The sequence below is a fragment of the Elephantulus edwardii genome, unplaced genomic scaffold (genome assembly GCF_000299155.1).
Source record: "Elephantulus edwardii isolate Elephantulus edwardi_28Jun2011 unplaced genomic scaffold, EleEdw1.0 scaffold00037, whole genome shotgun sequence".
NCBI classification, from domain to species: Eukaryota; Metazoa; Chordata; class Mammalia; order Macroscelidea; family Macroscelididae; genus Elephantulus; species Elephantulus edwardii.
The window spans coordinates 18,167,939-18,185,493 of NW_006399787.1; the positions used below are offsets into that span (position 1 = coordinate 18,167,939).

The following is a 17,555-nucleotide window of genomic DNA, read 5'->3' on the forward strand; positions in this document are numbered from 1 at the left end:
AGGAGGTTTTGAGCCAGCCAGATTTTAATGCTGTCTATGGGCAAAAGCATTTCAAGAATAATAACTTAATCATGTCTAGATAAGTAATAAGTATTATGAATGGAGGTTTGATATTTAGTTTTGAAAATATAAATTAAAAACTTGTAATTTTTTTTCTCTTTACAGTCTCACACCATTTTGTTGGTACAACCTACCAAGAGGCCAGAAGGCAGAACTTACGCAGACTATGAATCAGTGAATGAATGCATGGAAGGTGAGGTTAACACTGTTGGCAGGGTAGAAACCTGAGTTCTTTTACTAACATGCTTTTCATTTGGGAATTGGTTTGGTTTTGTGGGAGTTTTAAAGGAAAAAAGATTTAAGTTCATGTATGTGTTTATATAAAATAAAAGGAGCACTTTTGGGTAAAGAGTTGAGCTGCAAACTCAAAGACAGGCAGTTCAAATCCATCAGCTTCCCTGAGGGAGAAAGACGAGTAATTTACTATGCAATTTACAGCCTCTGAAACCCTGCTGAAGGGTCAGCTCTTAGTCAATTCAAACTCAGTACCACAGTATATGAAATAAATGACTTTTTGTAAAACCTCATATTTTATGTGTCAGTAGTTTTAGAGATATTTTTTTTTTTTTTATTTTGATTAAAGGATCTGTGAAATGCCTTCTGAACCTACTAGTCTAATTGGTAAAAATTGTTCAGGTATGATTGCAAGCCATCACAGTGATTAAAAATAAACACGAGACTAGGAGAAAATGGTACCAAATCAGTATAATTTTTAAGCATTGCTAAACATACTCTATTTCATATTTCTATTGCTCTGTATATTAATTATTTGTCACTTTGTTCTTAATGTGGACATAGGTGGTTGTTCGGTTTTTGTGGGTGGTGTTTTTTTTTTAATAGATTTTAATAAATAATTTTAATGATCATTTACAGAGATTTTGGATTTCCATTCATTTATTGTTGCACTTTTCTCCCTGCCTAACCCTCTCCCCCCTCCCCCAGTTCACTTCTCTCTTTGAAAAGTAAAGGAAAGATTCTTTTTTTTGGTATACAATCCCCTGCACCCCTCCCACCGCCCCAAGTACACTCCACTATGCAACCTTAATTGTGGACTCTTGTGATAACTATAATACCCTATCATATATCACTTTTAAATTCTTCTCGCCCTCATCTGTTTCGATGCAGTATAAACAATTTATCCAGTTTTTCTCAGTCATATCCCAATCCTGATATCAGTCCCAGTTGACACCAGTGGCACCATGCAGTATTTGTCCTTTTGCGACTAAGATTCTTCACTCAGCATAATGTCCTCCAGGGTCACCCATTTTGAATAATATTGCATGAGTTCCTTGTTTTTCAATGTAGTGTACTATTCCATTGTGTGAATATATCACAGCTTCTCTATCCATTCATTTGTTCATGGGTACCTGGGTTGTTCCCAACTCCTTGCTATTGTGAACAAAGCCGTGATAAACATAGATGTGCATATACCTGCTTGGATGTCAGTTATGGTCTCTTTGGGGTATATTCCAGTAGTGGGATTGCTGTGTCAAATGGTATCTCTATTTGCAAATTTTTGAGAAAACACCATACTGCCTTCCACAGTGGTTGCCCCATTTTACACTCCCACCAACAGTGAATAAGTGTTCTAGTTTATCAACAGCCTCGCCAGCATTTGTTGCTTGCAAACTTTAAACAATCTTAATAAGACCAGAGATTAAATTCTAAAAGTCACATTAGTTTTAGAAATGGCTGATGAATTTAGTGGAATTTAAAGATTAAATGTTCCTCAGTGCAGGAAACAAAGACTAAACTTAGTAATTACTATTGGCTGAGTACCTGTTATTTGCATGACACTATGTGGGGTCAAGATTGGTGGACGATATATCAACAATCTGTGTTATGCAGATGACACAACCCTGCTTGCTGAAACTGAGGAGGACCTGAAGCACTTGCTGCAGAGGGTCAAGGACTGCAGCCTCCAATATGGATTGAGGCTCAGTGTCAAGAAGACAAAGATTCTCACCACTGGACCAATTGGCAGCATCAGGATGGATGGTTAAGAGATTGAGATTGTTCACAGCTTTAGTTTGCTTGGCTCCACAGTCAACACTCTTGGCACCAGTAGCCAGGAAATTAAAAGGCGCATTGCCATGGGAAAGTCTGCTGTTACGGACCTCTCCAAAGTACTGAAGAGGAATGGTTTCTCTCTGGAGACTAAGGTGCATCTGATACAGGCCATGGTCTTCGCAATCACTTGTTATGCATCAGAGTTGGACAGAAGGAGGATAGAAGAATTGATGCCTTTGAGCTGTGGTGCTGGAGAATGCACCATGGACTGCTAGGAAAACAAACAGATTCATCCTGGAAAGGGTTAAACCGGGTGGCTCCTTGAAGGCAAGGATTCTGAGGCTCCTTGTAACATACTTTGGATATGTTGTGAGGAGAGACCGGTCCTTGGAGAGGGACATCATGCTTGGGAGGGTGGAGGGACGGCGCAGGAGGGAAAGGCCCTCTGGGAGGTGGATTGATTTGGTGACTGGGGCAATCAGGATGAGTGTGTCAGAGGCAGTGCAATTGGCACAGGACAGAGCAGAGTTTAGGGCTGTTTTACATAGGGTCGCTAACAACATGATAATTGTTTTAAATAGATTCTTTTCAGTCCTCAACAGTCCTGCAAACATAAGGCTATCTTCATAAGAAAGATAAAGTAAACTGAACATCTAAGATTGAAAGCTGTATTTGTAATTGCCTTAAAAACTTGGTTGTCAGGGTTGTATTTTTGTTTTTTGGGTTTTTTTTTTTTTAAGTTATTTTTTGTGTGTACCATCAAATCAGATCTGACTGGTACAGGAGGTGATTGCCCTTCCTTCTCTAGTAGAGCATCTGGTGGATTTGAACCGCATTCCTCTGGGATTGCAGTGCAGCTGGGCATAAGTTTTTTAATCTGTTAATTACCATTCAAAACTAATTGGGTTAGACTTTTAAAAAAACAGAAATAGGTTGTTGTGCACCATAGGGTTGGAACTGACCCGTAGCTGGCCCTCCAGTGGGTTTTCAGAGGCAGTTAATCACACAGGAGGACATTGCCCATCCTCCTCCTACGAAGCAGCTAGTGGCCTCAAACCAGGTACCTTTGGGATTACAGCACAGCTTCGTGCTACTGGGCCACCAGAGCTCCTTTGCAATGAGTTGTTACTTTGTTAGGTGCTGTCAGTGCGAGCATGACTCATAGTGACACTATGAACGTATGAGAACCCTGTTTTAACCTGTGCCATCCTCACAATTACTGACACATTGGAGCCCATTCCAACAGTCAGATGTTAGTCCGCCTGGTTGAGGCTCTTCCTCTCCTTACTGACCCTCCACCCTTCCAGGCATTATGTCCTTCTCCAAGGAATAGACTCTCCTAGCAACATCCCCAAAGTATGTTAGACAAAGCTTCATCATTCTTGCGTCCAGTGAGCTCTCTGCCTGCCCCTTCTCCAAGACATTGTGGTTTTGACAGTCCATGGGATGTTCAGTGCTCTTCTCCAACACTACAGCCCAAAGGCATCAATTCTTCTATCATCCTTAGTCATTGTCCAGTTCTCAGAAGCAAGTGATTGGAAATACCATGGCCTGAATCAGATGTACCTTGGTCCTCAAACTGACATCATTACTCAAAAATTTGGAGAGGTCCCTAACTGCAGATTTTCCAAGTGCAGTGCATCTCCTTTTTCCCTGACAGTTGGTATCAAGGGAAGTTGCGGACACGTTCAATCTCTTCTACCATCATGATGTTGCCTATGGGTCCAGTTTTTCAATGTGAAAAAACTGTTGATAATAGAGATAGCTTCTAGGTAATTGACACTCAGCTTTTCTGGTTGGCAATGAATTTGCTTTAATTTTTATGAAAGGTTGTAGAGGGGTTTTTTTTTCAGCATGACTTTTCCTAGACATTGTTTGACTTTGCAATGTAGATGGGCAGGGAATAAGTGCATGCTATGTATAGCCCAGTCTCAGAACTCTGCAAGGGAATTAGTGTTGCCGTTGAATTGAGCAAGCCAGCTGTGACAGACAGATCTTCCTCCACGATTGAAGAAGCAGCAAGAGAACGTAGAACACCCTTCCTGGTCCAGCTACACTTAAAGCAGAAGCCATGGCCAAATTAGAGATCTAACAGATGGGATTTGGGGCTGTTGTTGGGGTAGGCAGGATGGCAATATTAGCAGGACTGAGAACTTTGTTGGACAGCTAGAAGTAGGAAGCCAATATTGGCAAGTCTGAAAAACTTGGAAACACAAGCCTACAGCCTCAAGCCTCAGGTGCCTGTGTGCACATTTTGGGGAGCTTTCTTGACTCTATTCTGCTACTAACCTGGATTATAACGTTTTTGACTTCCCTAACATGGTTCTGTGTCATCTGTGAGCTATCACATCAGATTTTGGACCCAGTAAAGCAGTAAAATTGATATTTAGATGAGTTGAAAGAGGAGAGTGTGAGGGACATTTCTGACATCATGGGAAATTGGTTGTGTTATTGATGCTGTTGACAGGGACTGTTCCCCTTTGTGAAGTTGCTGAAGGTCAGATGTCATCCCCACATGGCCCTTGCTCTTTTTAAAAAGATCAGAACTCTCTCTTTTCAGAACCATTCCTTACTGACATCCTTACTTACCCTTAAGGCATGCTTTGTACCCGCACTGCTGGCATGTGTCCCTTTGTTACCATATTTGATCTTTGGTTTTGTAGTACACTTTACTAACTTACTGGTGTTACTCTGGTTTTGTTTTTTCTAAAACTAATGATGTTGAACATCTTGTACTCTACTGACCATTAGCCTCTCTATGGAATAATGTCTTCAGATTCTTTTAGCTGGTTGGTTGGGGTGGTTTGTTTTTTTTTTAATTGATTTTAATGAAAGTTTACAGAGAGTTTGAATTTCCATTCATTCATTGTTGCAGTTTTCTCCCTGCCCACCCCTCCCCCCATTAGCTTTTCTCTTGGAAAAGTAAAAGAAAAAATTCTTTTCATTGTTATTCAAACTCTCCCCCCAAGTCCACTCTGCTATGCTACCTGGTTTGAGTTTTATACTTTATTTTTGTCCATTGACATTGTGTTTCATACAATTATTCCTATGCGTTGTGTCTTATAAAATTAGCCACCATATTACTAATTAATCTATGCCTACTATTACCCTATCTTTTCAGATCCCCAGTGGATCTTTCCTTCACCCCTTCCCCCCACCCACCAAACTCTGCAAACCCATGATTTCTCCACCCCCACCCTCAGCTTCCCTACTCCTTTCCCTTACTTCTTTATAAATTGTGTTATATTTAATTTCGTTCCATGTACTTTTGGTGCTGTATCCAAGAATCTGCCTCCTAATCTTAAGCCACAAAGATATACACCTTTTTTCTAAGAATTGTATGAGTTTGAACTCTTGAAACCACTTAAAGGTAGCATTATTTTGTATGTGATTATTCATTTGTCTTGACATCATTATTGAAAAGCAATTGGCTGCTTATATGAGGAATTTTTTCTGAATTCTGTATTGTATTGGACTTTTACATATCCCTAGTTACTGTAGCTTTATAGTAGTTTTAAATTGGAAAGTAGGAGACCTCCAGCTTTTTCTGTCAACATTATTTTGGCTCTTCAGAATCTCCTTTTCATATGCATTTTTCAGATTGTCAATTTCTGCACAAAAACACCTGAGATTTTTATGGGAAATGTGTGGAATTTGTAGGTCGTTTTGCTTTAAAAAATTTATTCTGGTAATCAGAAGGCTTTTCAGTTCAAATGCCAGGTGCCAACTCAGAAAGCTGCGTGAGTTCTGGGGGCAAGTTTTTAAATCCTTTCAACATCTGTGACCAGCATTCCTTGGAGATCTCCCATGTTTCTTCACAACCCTTTTTTTACTGGGTCTAAGAGATTCTCAACACAGGAACCATGGATCCTAAGAACATGCTCTGCTTCTAGCTCTTTTTTTATGCTTTTGCAAATAGGTTGGTTTTAAAGGTTCCTTTTTAAAAAAAAATGTGTCCTGCACTTTTGCTAGGTTTTTATTTTAGTAGTTTGTTGTTGTTACTCATTCCTTACAATTTTCTATATACAAAATCATGCCATCATATCGTACAAAAGTGGTTTTATTTTTTCTTTGCTAACTGAATGTTTTTATTTTTCTTTCCAGTTGTTGTGAATAGAGCCTGTAGTGCAATGTAACAGGAGCAGATATTCTTACTTCATTCCTGAACTTAGTAGGGAAGACTCACTGCCCTGCCATTAAGTCAGTTCAACTCTAATCTTTAAGGCAGAATAGAACTGCTCTATATGATTTCTTTCAAAGGCTGTAAATCTTTATGGACTCAAACTGCCTTTATATCAGAGGGCACCTGGTGGGCTCACACCACTACTAGCCTTTTGTTTAAGTTAGATCTTTTAACTTCAGTACCATGAGGCTTCCTTATGGGAAGGTATCCATTTAGTAACCTATGAGTGATAGTGGACCAGTAGCATTTAAAAACCCCAAGACAACTGCTTACTGTCTCTGTGCTTGAATATTGGCTTCCTTTTTTTTTAAGGACACTTGAGAAGTTAATTTTTATTAAAGAGCCTGTATGTACAGAATAGGATGTTTCCCCAGATAGCTACCCTGTATATTACTTGTTCATTTATTGTATTAGTCTTAAAAGTAGGAATTGATAGTAAGAATAATGTTTCACTGGGTAAAAATTATTAATATTCTTAAGTTAATAATGTAAACCTGATATCTGTGATAATGTTCATTTTCTAATTTTATATTTGATAGGCTTATTATACTAATTCTTTATATGAAACTGGTAGCCTAGTGATAGGGAGTGGCACTGCCAACTTAAAAGCAAATGGTTTGAATCCACCAATTGCTCCATGGGAGAAAGAAGGGCAGTCTCTTCCTAGGCGATTTACAGCCTCTGAAAACCTGCTGGAGGGTCAGCTGTCAGTCAGTTCCAACTAAACAGCAATGAGTGAGTGAATTCTTTATATACATTATCTCACATAATACAGGGTCATTAGCCAGTTTGAACCATTGAGTTAAGCAATTCTTTAAAGTTCCTTTAGGTCCAATGGTTTAAAATAATTGCTTTGTTTTATCATTAAGAAATAAAATTATTAATGTAAATTTGTCAAATTTTAAAAATTTCTAGTAAGAATAATTAAAACCTTGCACCTAACATCTTTTCCACAGGCCAACTATATAAAATAAATCGTAGAAGCATATATATATATATGAAATTCCTATTAATTTATGCAGTTATGAAATCTTGAGGGTTTTCCCCCTTTTTTAGGTGTTTGTAAAATGTATGAAGAACATCTGAAGAGAATGAATCCCAACAGTCCTTCAATCACATATGATATCAGTCAGTTGTTTGATTTTATTGATGATCTGGCAGACCTCAGCTGTCTTGTGTAAGTAATAGCCACCATTTCTCAGAACTTGTCTTTTTCTTCTGTATATTTGAGGAATAAATAGTATTGGTAGCCCACTATGTTGATTGCACTGCTGTTTACATTTCTAATATTACATAGTAATTTATATGTCCTCTACGTATAAAAAATTAGAATCACTTTGGCAATATATTCATGAAACCAAAGCAAAAATGATAGCATCTGGCTATCTGATGCTGTTAGGGTACAAAGAGAGTCTTACTTAAGAAAATCATATTCTTAATCTTTTTTTCCATTATAGCCTCTGTCCACAAACACTCAGCTTTGTTTAAAAAACCAAGATAACTCTCTTTTCATGACGTTATTTTTTAATAAACATGTAAAACAGAATTGGAACTAAATTAAATGTGTAAATTTTGGCATGTTAGAATGAGACTGTTTAGATTTAGAGGGGTTTTTTGAGATTTATCAAATTAAGAAAACTTTTCTAACATCTTAGATTTGGAAGCAGGAGTGGCATCTACTTCCTGAACAGCATGACTCTGGAAACTCTATGAACTTTGATAAATGACAATAGTTGTAGAAAGGCTTCAGGCCTTTTAGTCACATAAGGTCACTGAGTCATGCTCAACTCAGTGGCAGTCAATAACAGTACTTGTTATAATAATTTGTTTTGATCACTACCACTAAAGATTATAAAGTGACATTGAATGTTGACCTAATTTTACAGGGGAAAATGGAAGAATCTTATTATGAAGTAACATGCCAGCTACTACACTAGAACTTCGAAGCATTAGTGAAAAACACAGATCCTACAGCAGACTCTTCTTGAACAGGGCTTCAGAAGATGCTGTTTTGGGCAGGGTAGCATACAAGTTGTGTAGCACATCTCTTGACAGTCGTATTTTGACCCAAGTAGGAAATAGGCAGTTGGACTTGTTCTTTCAAAGAGGTACAGTCACCTACCATCTTTGAGTGGGGCTTTGCTGCTTATTTCCTTCTTGGATGAAAATTTTGTTTCTTTGCAGCACCTGCTTCTCTTGGCCATAACTGAACCAGTTCAGAGTCTTGCCTTGGATCATGTCTGGAGCCGAACCTGACACTTAGCTGTCTTATTTTCCTTACCTCTTCACTATGTTTCAGTTAGGGCAGTTTCCCTTTCTTGCTCAAAATTTTTGAGTCTCTGGTCTTTAAATGTGTTCAGCAGTGCTCGCTTCGGCAGCACATATACTAAAATTGGAACGATACAGAGAAGATTAGCATGGCCCCTGCGCAAGGATGACACGCAAATTCGTAAATGTGTTCAGCAAATTTTGAAGAGGCCAGTGCTTTATTTGGGTTTTTGTGTAAAATTGTCATGTTCAGGAGTTGTACTCTCAACCTCAAGGGAGGTGGTTCAAATCCTCCAGCTGCACCATTGGAGAACAATGATGGGCAATCTCTTACTATGTGATTTTTCTACTGTAGGATCTGATCTGATTCCACAGCAGAAGAGAAAGTTTGTTTGTAATTTGACATACATATACACAAAATGACCAAATAAATTCATCCAGCAAATACTTGTTAAGGGCTGTGTGACAAGTAATTATGGCTGGATGACTTGAAATATAAGTGGACATTAGAAGGCTGTAGTGGAGGCACAGTCGAATAACTTAATTGAAGGTCCCAAAGGAGTCCTATTTGGCATATTGATGCTGAATAGGTTTATGAATACATGTCACTTGAATAATATAATTTGTATAATATATGTTGTTGTTGTTGTTATGTGCCGTCAAGTCGCTTGCGACTCATAGCGACCCTATGTACAACAGCCCTAAACTCCGCTCTGTCCTGTGCCAGTCGCACTGTCTCTGACACTCCCATCCCAATTTTCCCAGTCACTGAATCAGTCCACCTCATAGAGGGCCTTCCTCTCCTGCGCTTTTAAATAGATAATTTTCCATTCTCCTTGGGATAAATGTTGTAAGTTGGCATCCAGTCTTTTCTGATTCCTTACAACCCGTGACCTTAATCAAAAACAAATTATCATCAGTCCTGTCTCCTAAGGGTCCCTCAGGGTGGGGTCAAATGTGCAGTCTTCTGGCTTGTATTAAGTACTTGGCCATTTGTGCTGCCCATGTCTTCTAGGGTGAATCATGACCGAGCTGTTTTCTGAGTTGAAAGGGTGACTTAAGAGGTACGCAGTTTGAATCCACCAGATGCTCTGCTGGAAAAGGAGGGACAGTCTCCTCCTGTATGAGTCAGATCCAATTTGACGGTACACACACAAAAAAATAATAAAAAGAAATTTAAAAAAAAAAGGGGGGGGGGTGACTTAAAGAAAAGGTGAAAAAATCCCATGACTGACTTCATGCTTAATTTTGTAACATTTTACATTCTCAGAAATCTATCTGATGAGTAGATGAGGCTTTTAAAACACATTTTATTGCTACAAAATGAGATAACTCACAAAAAATACCCTAGTTTAACATTGGTTAAAGCGTTTAGCTGCTAACGAAAAACTTGGGCATTTCTGACCAGTGAGCTGTTTGGGAGAAAGATACAGCAGTCTTCTTCTGCAGAGACTTACAGAATCCCTGTGGGGCAGATTTTGTAGAGTTTCTGTGGACTGGAACCCACTTATAGCAGTAAGTTTGGAGTTTCTTGGTTTTAGTAGGTGATGCTATCTTCTTTATTCTTTAAATGGGTTATAGATTTTTATTTTTAAAATTCATGACTTTTTCTAGTAAGTGACTGTAAAAATCACTTATTGAAACATGGAGTTTCTCATCCTGGTATTTAGGTAGTCGTTCCTACCTTATAGGCATGCTTTGTTTTATTGCACTTCAAGAAACTGTTTTTTTGACAGATTGAAGGTTTGTGGCAATCTTGTACCTTGCCGTTTTCCTAGCAGTGTGTGCTTCATAGACTATAGAAACCTATCATTGCTGCCGTTGAGTCGCAGCTGGCCCTCTTTTGGACTTGAGGTTGTAAATTGCACAGAAGAGATTGCTCAGCTTTCTCCCTGCAAGAGCCACTGGTGGATTTGAACTGCCAGAGACTTGACTTGGCTTTTAGAGCTCCCTTAGACTGTGACTCATAGCAGCCCTAGGAACGACAAAGCTGAACCCTGCCCTATTTTGTGCCATACTTACATCTCTGATAGAGTCAGACTCCTTGCTGCCATCACTGTGTCAGTCCACCTTGTTGAGAATCCCGCTGACTATATAGCGTAGTGTAAACATAACTTCTATACGCACTGGAAGACGGAAATTCCTTTGACTAGCTTTATTGCAGTATTTGCTTCATTGTGGTCTAGAACTGAACCTGAGGTATGCCTACAGATGGGAAGTTATTTAAAGCTAGAAATCATGTTTTACTCATCTCTGGAGGCAGTGATTAAAAACAGGCTTTGGTTGGAATTAGATATCATGTAAATCCTGGCTCTCTCTCACTTCCTAGTTCACTTGGACAGATTGATTTTTGTTAAGTCTGTTTCTTCGTTTGTAAAATTTGATAAGCTCTACCTCCCAGTGGTACTCGGTAAGAATCAGGTGTGTATAGCATTGTCAGGTATATAGGGAGCTCTGGGGGCCCAGTGGTTAAGGAGCTGCTGGCATACCAGAGGCGCATGGTTCAAATCCACCAGCTGCTCTGTAGGAAAATGATGAGCAGTCTCCTTTCATGCAAAAACTGCCTCTGAAAACCACTGGAAGGGTCAGCTATGAGTCTCTTCCAACTCAGTGGTACACAACATCAGGTAAATATCAGGAACTCTTTTTTTTTTTTTTACTAGATTGACGGGTTAGAATAGGATTTTATTTTTAAAGCAAGTATGGGAGAGTCTTTATTTTCTAGGTAATTTTTTCTAGTTAGTATCACAGGTACCACAGAGGGGGGAAATTAATGGTTTTCTATATAGGTTTTTAATCAGTTGTTTTAAACTATAAATTGTAGTTTTGTTTCTCAGATGTTGAAGAAATTCTATCCTCTACAGACATTAGAATTTTGAACTGTTTTGTCCACAAAGATCCATCCCTTTTAGTAATTAAATATTCGGGGGAAATAAACTATAAAACCATTTATTTTTATAAAAATAAACTACTGTGGCACTTCCTTGACAGCCTATCCTCCTGTTTTCTCCCAATCTGAGAATTATGGCCAGGGAGAGAGGCCATTTTGGATTTTTTAATTTTTAACTGTGCATTGCACTCACCCTATTCCTTAAATTTACATGGTGTTAATCCAGGATTTTTTCTTTTTTTAAGCCAGTATAGGAGGAAATGGAATAAAAGCATTTTACTTTGTGACATAATTAAGCTTAGAACAAGCTGACCATGTGTCAGCAGTGAATTTTTGGCACAGGGAACTTGTATTTTATAAGGATTTTTTCACCTTTTTTTTGATCCACAATTTTTGTTTTATTTTTAATATGCTTTTTAACAAGATAAAAGGAACAACCTTTGAATATGCGTGCTCTCTTTCCTTTGTTGTTTAGAGACAAAGGGGGCATTTTCATCTTGATTCTTTTAAGGCGGAGTTATTCTTAATGTGGAAGATATTAGTGTGAAGATACTGATATTAGTGAAGATACTGCTCAGACTACAGCCTCTGTTCGTCTGTCACTGTACATTTACTGACCGTAACAGTGGGCAGGCTTGAAGACTTATCTGTGCCAAAGCTAGGTATTTTATTAATGCTCATAACATTTAATTGTCTCTTCAAGTGCCAGTTAACAACCATTAATACATAGCTTTCTATAAAGAGGGAATTATTACTATTTCATGAGTTGGGAAGGAGCATAGAAGCTAATGGACTCCCAAGTATTCATAAGCCAAAGTGATCATATGAGAATAAGTGTCTAAATAGAGTTATCAGACCCAGATATTAAAGTTCTGTTCTGGTTTGGAGTTTGTTTTTGTCTTCCAGTGTTAACAGAAATGTGGTTCAGTCCATTCTGCTATACCTGGAAATGGACTTAATTATAAAGCACAAACAGAATATTATAAGAAGACTTTTTATTTTTTATATTCTTTTTCATTGTAACAAAAGGATATTAGTAGAGTTAATTGTTTTTTCTTCCTAAACATAAAATGGAAGGCTTGTGCATTTTTCATAAACTTACGTTCTGGCTTTCCCATTAGAAACACTATAATTTTAATGGTGTTAAACAATTTGTTTTATGGTTTGTTTCCTTTGTGCTTATGTGGTAGTGTCTGACAGTGAGGACCCTGGGTCGGTGTTTAAGCTCTACCACTTGCTCTAGGTCATAGGCTTCAGTGCTAAGCCTGATGTCTTCATTTATAATACAGAGATAACAACTAAACCAATTCACTGGGTTGTAGAAAGACTTATTCAGATAAGCCTTAAAAAGACCCCTTTTACTTGGAAATGTCTTCAGAGTTACTCATTTCTGTTTACATAATATGTTGAGATGTTAATGAAACTTCTAACAAAAGCAATTGGAAAATCAGAAATTTTGTCTGGACTGTCCGTAAATTATCTTTTTAGGTAAATAGCATCTGTCCTGTAAGAAGCTGTACAGTGTTGCCACCAGATGGTGCACATGATTTTGAGACAGTGTGATTCTTCTTTGTATTTGTGAACTCTATTGTCCTGTCCTCACTTACCTGCTTTTTTTTTTTCTATAATTATATTTTATTAATTTTCATAAACATTTACAGAGATTTTGGGCTTCCACTCATTCATTGTTGCACTATTCTCTCTACCCTCCTCCCAGTTCTTGTCCAAATGCCACAGTGCTTGTCAAAGCCAGTTCTGATTAATCTTCTTTGTCAGTGTGTCCTTTGCCATTCCCTATCACTCCTCCCTGAGAGAGACTTCACCCTGAGTCATAAGGAAAAGGGGACGGCGTATTCTCTTAGCTACTTCCTGCTGAAAAGGGACGCTGTGGGTTTCAGGGTGAAGATCTCTCACTACTCTAAAGGGCCCCTTTGGCAGTAGGAAACACATAGACTATTATGGAGATTGATTTTGGAATTCAGATGCATTCTTATTGATTGTGCTTGGCTGTACGTGTACATATCCTTCAAGATGTATCATGGGGGTGTTGCAACCTAGAAGACACAAATTTGACTAACAAGTTATAAGTACATGAGTCCAAAAATTATGGAAAAGTAAAAGAAAAGATTCTTTCATTGTTTTACAAGCACTCCCCCAGGTCCCCTCCACCATGCAGCCCTCGCTCTAGTCTCCTGTGATGACAGAAATACCCAGTTACATCTCTCTTTTAGACGGTTCTCTCCCTCCTCTGTTTCAGTGCAGTATACATTATTGAACCCATCTTACTCAGTCTCTCCCCAACCCCAAGGACAGTCCCATTCTACAACAGTGGCATCATGTAATATTTGTCCTTTTGTGACTGGGATATTTCACTCAGCATAATGTTCTCCAGAGTCAACCATTTTGAATAATATTGTATGAGTTCCTTGTTTTTTAATGCAGCATAGTATTCCATTGTGCGAATATACCACAGCTTCTCTAGCCATTCGTTTGTTGATGGGCACTTAGGTTGTTTCCAACTCCTTGCAGTTGTGAACAAAGCTGCAATAAACATGGGTGTGCATATATCTGCTTGGATGTCAGCTATGGTCTCTTCAGGGTATATTCCCAGTAGTGGAATTGCTGGGTCAAATGGTATCTCTATTTGCAACTTTTTGAGAAAGCGCCATACTGCTTTCCACAGGGGTTGCACCATTTTACACTCCCACCAACAGTGAATCAGGGTTCCAGTTTCTCCACAACCTCGCCAGCATTTGTTGCTTGCTGTTCTGTTAAATTTTGCTATTTTGACTGGGGTGAAATGATATCTCATAGTTGTTTTAATTTGCATCTCTCTTAGGGCTAGGGATTTTGAGCATTTCTTCATGTGTTTGTTAGCCATCTGAATGTCGTCTTCGGTGAAGTGCCTGTTCATATCCTGTGCCCATTTTTCTATTGGATTATTTACCTTTATCTTGTTGTGGTGCTCAAGTATTTCATAAATTCTGGATATAAGTCCCTTATCTGATATGTTATTACCGAATACTTTTTCCCAGTCAGTGGCTTCCCTTTTTACCCTACTGGAGAAGTTTTTGGATGTGCATAACTTACCTGCTTTTTTAATACCATAGCTTTAGCTTTGGCTCTAAAGTTACTTTATTGCTTAAACAGTTAGGCTTCAGGCTTTAGTCTAGATGGAATGTTTCTCCCTGCTTTTGAGTTCCCAAAAGATACCGTCAGTAATTGGTTGTTAAGCAACACCTTGGACTCTAACCCTCAAAGTCCCATTGGAATTTTACTTAGTACTAGTCCTAAGATTCCTAACTCTGTTATGAGCTAATTTGAAGCTTTTGTCTTCTGATTGTCTTGTGTTATTTTAATAAGCAAACCCTAAAATAGATGAGATATTTCTTAACATTTTATGGTAAAAATTCAACAAGAAATCTTTGTGGAAGTAATTTTTTAAAAAAAGTTTTTATTCACAATAAATTTCCATGTCTGAAGTATATGTAAATGGTTTTAATAATGAAAAGAACCTTAAAAATAGTAACTGTAGGAGAATGGACACGTGATTTCTGGTCAAGCTTCTCCATGAAGTATGTATGTATATAAAACTTGAGGCATTTAACTTAGTAGCATATCTCATGATAAGCTCTTCACTTCTCAGGCATGTTTATGTTGTCATAAAGTAGTTATCATTTGAGGCATTTACAGTCATGTTAATGGTCGACTACCCTAACTTTGCCTATCACCTTTTTCTTCCTTAGTTACCGAGCCGATACCCAGACATACCAGCCTTACAACAAAGACTGGATCAAGGAGAAGATCTACGTGCTCCTTCGTCGGCAGGCCCAACAGGCTGGGAAATAGTTGAATTGGAAGCTTAGGGAATGGGGGTGGACTTGGAACACAGGTGTGTACAGTGTGCTGTAGTGGGAGTTTTGTATTATAGTCCTGTTTCCATTTTGTTACACTCTAGCCAGGATTGAATGTATTAGATGAAATGTGAGATTTGTTCAATCTGAAACCCCTGTTGCCCTTTTTTCCTTTTCTTTCCCCCTTCTTTCTTAAACATTTTTATGATGACTTAAAAAGAAGTTGTTCTGTCAGTTAATGTTGATCTCAATCCTTCAAGATGTTCATACCTACTTTATAACATTCACTGTATTAACCCTTCTGCAAAGTAGATGGGATGAGGGGAACAAGTTTAGTTACGCCCTCAAAATAAATCTTAGTTAAAAATAAATACCTTTTAGTTATATTTTCCCCCTGAGTGTGTAGTGGTGGTGTTTTATTCTTTTTAGTTTTGGTGTTTGGTTTTCTGCCCGAATAGAATTTTTTTTTTTTTGCAGAATATTGTCTGTTTTCAATCAGTAGGCTGTTCCACAAGAAATTTGATGAAAGTTTATGCATGTGCTGAAGACATTGTTCTGCAGTTCATGTGGTGCAAGTAAGCTTTTATCTCATTCAGCCATGTAAGTGCAGAGGATCAAGGACTGCAGCCTTCAATATGGATTGAAGCTCAACATCAAGAAAACAAAGATTCACACCAGTGGGTCAATTAGCAGCATCATGATAGATGGTGAAGAGATTGAGATTCTTAACAGCTTTAGTTTGCTTTGCTCCACAATCAACACTCTTGGTACCAGCAACCAGGAAGTCAAAAGATGATTTGCATTAAGAAAGTCTGCTGTCAGGAACATCACCAGAGTATTGAAGAGCAACGATGTCATCTGGAGAGTAAAGTGTGCCCGATACAGGCCATGCATGCATGGTCTTTGCAGTTACATGCTATGCTATGCATTAGAAAGCTAGACAGTGACTGGGGATAATAGAAGGAGAATTGTTGTCTTTGAGTTGTGGTACTGGAGAAGAGTATTGAATATACTGTGGACTCAAGAGAATAAACAGATTTGTCCTGGAGATGGTGAAACCAGGCTGCTCCTTGGAGGCAAGAATTCTGAAGCTCCATTTGACGTACTGTGGACATGTTGCAAGGAGGGACCAGTTGTCCTTGGAGAGGGACAACACAGGAGAGGAAGACCTCGATGAGATGGATTGACTCAGTGACTGGAATAATGGGATAGAAGTGTCGGAAACCGTGAGGTTGGCTTAGGATAGAGCAGGGTTCAGAGCTGTTGTACATTGGGTCGCTATGAGTTGCAGGTGACTCAGCAGCATATAACAAGACGTGAATCTCGGCTTTAGCTCTCAGGTCTGTATCTACCACTGACACAAACATGATAAACTTTGTGGGGATATGAATCATTTCTGACAGCAGCCAGGTTGATTGCTTGATCTTTAACTTTTGGATAAAGACTAGAAAAATACAAGATTTGTTTCATTGTTGAGTGGTCCCACTCTGACTTAAGCACACTGTATCATTTCCAGTCATCATATGTGTGAATGTTCCTTCTGTTGTTTCACTTCACTAGCAACCAATAACTATACACTTTGAGCTTGACAATGTTGTGGGGAGGTGTGATGACTAGGCTAAAGCCCTAGTATCAATATGGAGGTAGAGGGAATTTTTTTAGACTAGTCATTGCTGCAGTCATTGTGTCAGTCCATCTGATTGAGGTTCTTCCTCTTTTGGCCAGCCCTCCACCTTTCTGAGCATGATATCCCTTTCCAAGGAGTAGCCTCTCCTACAACATGCCTAAAGTATTTAAGATGAAACTTTGTCATCCTTGTTTCTAAGCACTCTGGTTGCACTTTGTCTAAGACATATCTGTTTGTACTTTGGCAATCCATGGGTTATTCATTTCTGGTTTTCCAACAACTCAAAAGCATTGATTCTTCAGTCCCATTTATTCACTGTCTAGCTCTGATATGCAGTATGCATAGTAAATGATAAACCATGGTCTGAATCTGGAGCACCTTAGTCTTTAAACTGACATTGCTGCTCAGTACTTAGGAGAGGTCCCTGACAACAGGCTTTCTCAATGCAATACAACTTTTGATTTCTTGGCTGCTGGTGCCAAGGTGTTTCTCATGGATCCAAAATGACGAGGACTAAAATAAATATAAGAAGACCTACTTTTATGTCCAGTACTATAAAGAAGAGGAATGAAACAGCCTTTACATTATTAAGTCTATGGTAAAACTGCTTCGGTGGTCTGTCCTGGCTACAACCATTGCCCTCATGTTGTTAGAGAGGTAGTG

The 17,555-nt window shown here is 38.6% G+C and overlaps 1 protein-coding gene across 1 annotated transcript; it reads left to right on the top strand.

The window, feature by feature from the left end:
* Positions 1–170: 170 nt before the first annotated feature.
* On the top strand, positions 171–15,651 carry ERH (enhancer of rudimentary homolog (Drosophila)). Its single transcript, XM_006884746.1, has 3 exons — positions 171–253; positions 7,310–7,430; positions 15,158–15,651. The coding sequence occupies exons 1-3, from the start codon at positions 247–249 to the stop codon at positions 15,258–15,260; spliced, it is 231 nt and encodes a 76-aa protein (XP_006884808.1). The 5' UTR covers positions 171–246; the 3' UTR covers positions 15,261–15,651.
* Positions 15,652–17,555: the final 1,904 nt, after the last annotated feature.